Below are 5,490 nucleotides of genomic sequence, written 5' to 3' on the forward strand. Positions count from 1 at the left end.
ATTTTTGCACATGTCGAGGAGCGTGTCAGGCTACATTTCACTGTGTGTTATACTTGTATAACTATGCATGTGACAAATAAAGAACCTTGAACCTTGAACATTACAATCCCATTAAGAAGGTGAATTATCCACATTTTGCTGTACAAAAAAATGCAAATATATATTTTAAACAAGCATTAAGATGGTACTCCAACACAAAGAATGACAGTATCTCTACCTAGGCAGCCGGTCAGTAGTCAAACCTTCATCTTGTCTCTGTAGATCAGGAATATTGTTCCATCTCCACTTAACACTGGCACACAACACAGTGCATTAAACAAAAGTCACATTAAACACTGAAGTTGATTACTAAACCCTGAATAAGGGGAGGAAACTATCAGGTAATTCTACAGGTAATTAGACTAATTATTAAGTAAACTAAAAGTGTGAAAAAACTGAGTAAGTAAACAATACAGTCAAACTCATGTTCAGATGATGTACACTAGGCTAAACAGGATGGACTAGTTCCCAACAGCTCTCTGCTTCTCCCTCTGCCCGAGAGCAAATCACACCAGCCTGTAAGTATAAATACACTGAGTAATGTAGTTGCAATAACAGGATTTTTTCTACAGCACTATTCAGAATCAGAATTTCAAATAAAAGAAAACTCTGGGTAACCATTGGAAATTTGAGCAGATCAAGGAAATTCCTCATGGGGTGTACCTGCAAGTCTGGTAAAACTGTTGCATCAAGTGTGCCTTGTCTAAGTGAACTTAGTCAGCTCTGTTAAAATGTCCCCGAATGGAAAGGTGGAACATCACATGGAACATCTGGGGCAATACCCAGTGGGCAAGAAATGGGAGAGGCCCACTCAAAAAACTGTCAAAGAGGCTCTTCCTCTATTGGATTGTTATATTCATAATTGGACACATAAAAGCTCCATTATATGTGTAAGTCATAGTTCTAAGTCATGAACCAAATCCTAATCCTTTTTATAAACTTTTAGCTGTTATTTTAACTCCACTGGTTATAACAGGAACCTGTTGTGAAACTTTTGATTGCAGAGGGGTATGCTGGGAAATAAATTGCATATACTTCCTGACCTTGTTCCCTGCCATCTATGCAACATGCCCGCAAACTGTGCAACAATTGTTTTGTTTTGTTTTGTTTTGTTTTGTTTTGTTTTGGGGGGGTTTGTTAGGCATGGGTATCGTTTTAAATTATGTATCGCGAAGCAAATCAATAAAGTGGCGCTAACATGGGGAAGAAGAACCCACCGGGGCTTTGGATCTGAGTGGTGCTGTCATTGACTTTGCTGAGCGCAAGGACTGGAAGATGAAACTGTTGCAGGTGAGTAGTTTTCTGTGTTTTTGCGAAGGATTTAAACATGACTAATGCTAAATAATGCGCTGAAAATATGCGCTCATACGGAAATGCTATGCGTGTGTCATTAGAAACTAATACACTGGAAATGATCGTTGAATAAATGAGTATGCTTGTTTGTAAATGTGACCCCATACAGTCAGTCTGTGAGGAGCTGTGGTTAACGGGTTTTCCTCTTTTGTTCTTTCCTTGTAAAGATCACAGTTTTCTTTGTGTCACTAAATGTGTTTTGGGGCCTTTGGCAGATTAGTTGAAAACGATGATGTGCGGTTAGAGCATAAGCTTAGATATATGTGTCCACTCCACTGACCTGTGACTGCAATTGTTGTCCACGGTGCTGATGAAAAGAGTTATGCTATTTTTCCAGTGTGCGTGTGTGAGAACAGTACATAAACACATAACTGCTAGTTGAAAGAAACAGTTGGGGGGTTCACACCATGAGATTCATGTCACAGCGGTTACCACCTACCTGAAATGGTGTGAAAAAAACATCGTCCTAGCTTTCGCAATGACATAAAGGCTATGGGAAAAGGCACATGGTAGACTTGCGTTCTTGCAGTTTCTTGTAGTTTGGTGTAAACGGCTTTAGGGGACGCAGCAACACTTGTGGTGAAAAGATATCAGACATCATAAAAGCAGTGAAGCTCGCGGGGCTGTTGCACCCGCAACTTGGGGCTTTTCCTTCAGTTTCTTTTTACCTCCCTTCTTTTCATCATTGCGCATTTTTGGTTTGGTTAATTCACATCTGGAGTACAGCAGAATTGCATCATCCGCTGTTTTCGACGCAGATAATGAGGGCTTGGAGTGCTCTGCCGAAGGATACCGCGATGATCCTGTCGTTGATCTTCATCACATTTTTATCAGGTAAGAGACCAATATCGCTAATTGTCATTCCCTCGGGACACGAGGATATAATATGATAATTATGTAATGAGATGGAAATTACGTGTAACACAGCAGAGAAACTAAAACGATCAAATATCAGCGCCTTACTCTTACTTAACTGTAATAAACTAACAGATGTCTTTCATATCAGTCTGACCTAATCCTGATAAACTTGCGACAGTTTTAATTACAAAGTCATAAATAATGAGCCAATAAGGTTAGTTTTATTTACAAAACTCGTTTATAGGTCAGATTACAGTTTACGGATATAACTTTTTGACAGATCGTCCTCTGACACCTTCTGAAGATTAGAGATGTTGTTGTCCTTGAATTTGATCCTCTGCAGTGCTGTCCCTGACAAGAGAAGGAAAGGACTGAGACAGATCTAGAAGCAGACCTGTGCTGATTGTGGCCACATATAACATCAGTTTGACCAAAGTCCCAAAGAGGACCTGTGTGTGAAATATTTACTATGTATCATTATAAAAACAACTGGCAGACTGGTATCTGTCTCCACAAATTAATTTCCTCTTAACTAGAAAAAGTGATCAAAGTCTGACAGCATAGCTGCTTCACAATCAATCACCACTGTTGAGCTTAAAAAGCAATGTTTACACCGATCTGAATACCCATTAAAATTTAAGCTTTAGGTGTACAAATATAGACAATAACCCACCTAAATCTACCTCAAATAACTGGTTGTTCTTTGGTGAAATTATCACTGCTTTCTTAGTTATTTGTGTGCAAAAAAAACAAAAAAACAAAAACTATACCTATGGAAAAGCATATTTTCAAATGTTACAAAATAATCGGTTTTAGAATAACTGATTCATTGATTTGTGATAATTTAATGTGTGACAGTTTATCTTTGCAGCTGGAAGATTTAGAAGCAAATGTAAGTATTTCTTAAGCCACAAACTCCAATGTTTCCCTGTGACAACACATTATTCTTCATTTAGCTGTTGTTTTCATTATTAAGCATTAAGTAGTAACCTAATTACTGTGCTTAGAAAAATAGACATAGAGGGGAAAATGCAAAATATATTTTATCTAAATAATAATAATCTTAATATCGATATAACAGATAGAAGAAGCAGAGTATAGTACACCAGTATCACACCCTATCTAAGAAATAAGCATTTGAATGTGTTTTGCATCACTGGCTTGCTAATTACTTTATTTTCTTGCTCCATGCTCAGTTCCGTCAGCTGCAAGATGTTTGACTATTTTATTGCACGTGTCATTGCATTCTCCGTGACACTGCCAGTTATGGTTGGAGGGTGCTTATCTGGTATAGATCAACTTTCATCTTCAAATCTCAGACTCATAGCAAGCATGATTATGTTGTAGTGCCCTGTAACCACTAAAAAAGAGCATGCACGTACATACATAAAACAGCGGTTTAAGTCAAGGTTTGCCTTTGTGACTAATATCACTTTCATTTATAAAATGATAACATTTACTAATATATATGAGTGACTGATGCTTCTCTATGGTATCGCTGCAATTACAGTTAATTAAACAACAAAATCTGTTAAGCTATATAATGACAAAAAACACGTTGAAACATGTTTTCTAGTAGAACATGTTAGAGTGTGAACACTGGGCTCATTCAAAGTAATATTTACTCAGTTTTTGCTCAGAGTAAAAAATGTCATCAATCGTTCAGGCTCTGCAGAGGACTAGGATCAACACCTAGACCAGAGGCCCCTCGAGGGCCGGTGCCCTTCAGTTTTAGATGTGTACGTGATCCAACACAGCTGATTCAAATGGCTAAATGATCTCCTCAACATGTCTTGCAGTTCTCTAGAGGCCTGGTAATGAGCTAATCATTTGATTCAGGTGTGTAGACCCAGAGTGAGATCTAAAACCTGCAGGACAGGTTGGGGGACCCCTGACCTAGACTGTAAACGATTCGCTAAAGCATAGCCAATAAACTGCACAGCAAAACTAAATCTCTAAATCATGTTGTTCATTTTGTTCGTAATGTCTGTTGATATGTTGGCTGATAGTGAGACAGAGCAATGAGTTTACGTGCAAGCTTTATCGATAGGCAGGAAGCACATGTTCCCCGGGACTTAAAAAAAAATGTTTTAAATCAGCCAGATTTCTGTCTGATATACTCAAACATTTTGTTCAAGCAGCCCTTGAGCTAGTTCATGTTATAATTTTAATCAACGACACGCTGAAATTATTTCACTTTGCAGGTGTCTGTCCCCAGAGTCCCAAAGAAATACGTGTCAAGGAAGGGGAAATTGTGGCAGAGTTCTTCAAGGAGTGTGATCATAATGAAACACTCTGGAGAAGTTTCACCAAGCAGGGGATGCATCTACACAACAACACGCCTGCAGCTGAGCACAGGCAGATGGGAGTGATGGTTCAACAGGGAAACCTTGTGATTCTCAGTGCCTCTGAGAAAAATGAGGGAAACTACTCATGCTCTCTCAAGTAAGATACAAGCACTCCTACAGTAATAATATAACTGACCTTACTTATCATATGTTAAACTTTCATATTTCAGTGTATTTTCTTAAGCACGTGCATTTTTAATCTATGAGTCATTCAGGCAGTGATTTGTTTGCAGCAGATATCTCATTCACAGTTTTTAAAGCAGTAGCAGTATTTCAGGAAACTGTGTTTCCTCTGCTACTGCTGTGTGTCAGCAAGTTCATGGATGTGAAATTACAAAGTGCAGACTGTATTTAAAGGATGGAATTAGCTTTAGGCTCTGAATATCTCTGTGATAACACTGACAGGAATTCCAGCAAGTAGATTAGCCTCAAAATACACACTGAGCAGACCCAGAGAGCATGAAAATGGAAGGTGGGTTGTTTGGTACATGCTGCTATCCTGACCTAGAACATCTGGCAGTAAGATGCAGACCATTCAAATAGGTTAGGGAGTTCTGCTCCATCCTGATCGTAGCTGCCTATATTCAATGGTGGGCTAATGCTAAATTAGCACTGGAGGATCTGTACTGCCTGATCAACAGGCACATGAATGCAACTCCGAAGGCGGCTGTGATTGTGGTTCGTGATTTCAACTATGTGGAACTAAAAGCAGTGTTTCCAAACTTCCAAATTGATAAACTTCCAAATCAAATCAAATCACTTTTATTGTCACATCACATGTGCAGGTACATTGGTACAGCACATGCGAGTGAAATTCTTGTGTGCGAGCTTCACAAGCAACAGAGTTGTGCAAAATACAATAACATAAACAGGCAAAATATACGAATGGCTA

At 38.7% G+C, this 5,490-nt stretch overlaps 1 protein-coding gene across 1 annotated transcript in view; it reads left to right on the forward strand.

Annotated features, from left to right (window-relative positions):
* Positions 1-1,084: 1,084 nt before the first annotated feature.
* Positions 1,085-5,490, forward strand: part of LOC102209221 (interleukin-18 receptor 1-like) — an 8,892-nt gene continuing 4,486 nt past the window's right edge. Inside the window, exons 1-3 of the mRNA XM_005724128.1 lie at positions 1,085-1,329; positions 2,151-2,226; positions 4,455-4,695. Coding sequence (XP_005724185.1) covers positions 1,315-1,329; positions 2,151-2,226; positions 4,455-4,695 — 332 coding nt within the window. The 5' untranslated portion in view covers positions 1,085-1,314. The remainder of the gene's footprint in view (positions 1,330-2,150; positions 2,227-4,454; positions 4,696-5,490) is intronic.

Source organism: Pundamilia nyererei, unplaced genomic scaffold (assembly GCF_000239375.1).
Source record: "Pundamilia nyererei isolate P.nyererei 1_Seehausen unplaced genomic scaffold, PunNye1.0 scaffold00011, whole genome shotgun sequence".
Taxonomy (NCBI): Eukaryota; Metazoa; Chordata; class Actinopteri; order Cichliformes; family Cichlidae; genus Pundamilia; species Pundamilia nyererei.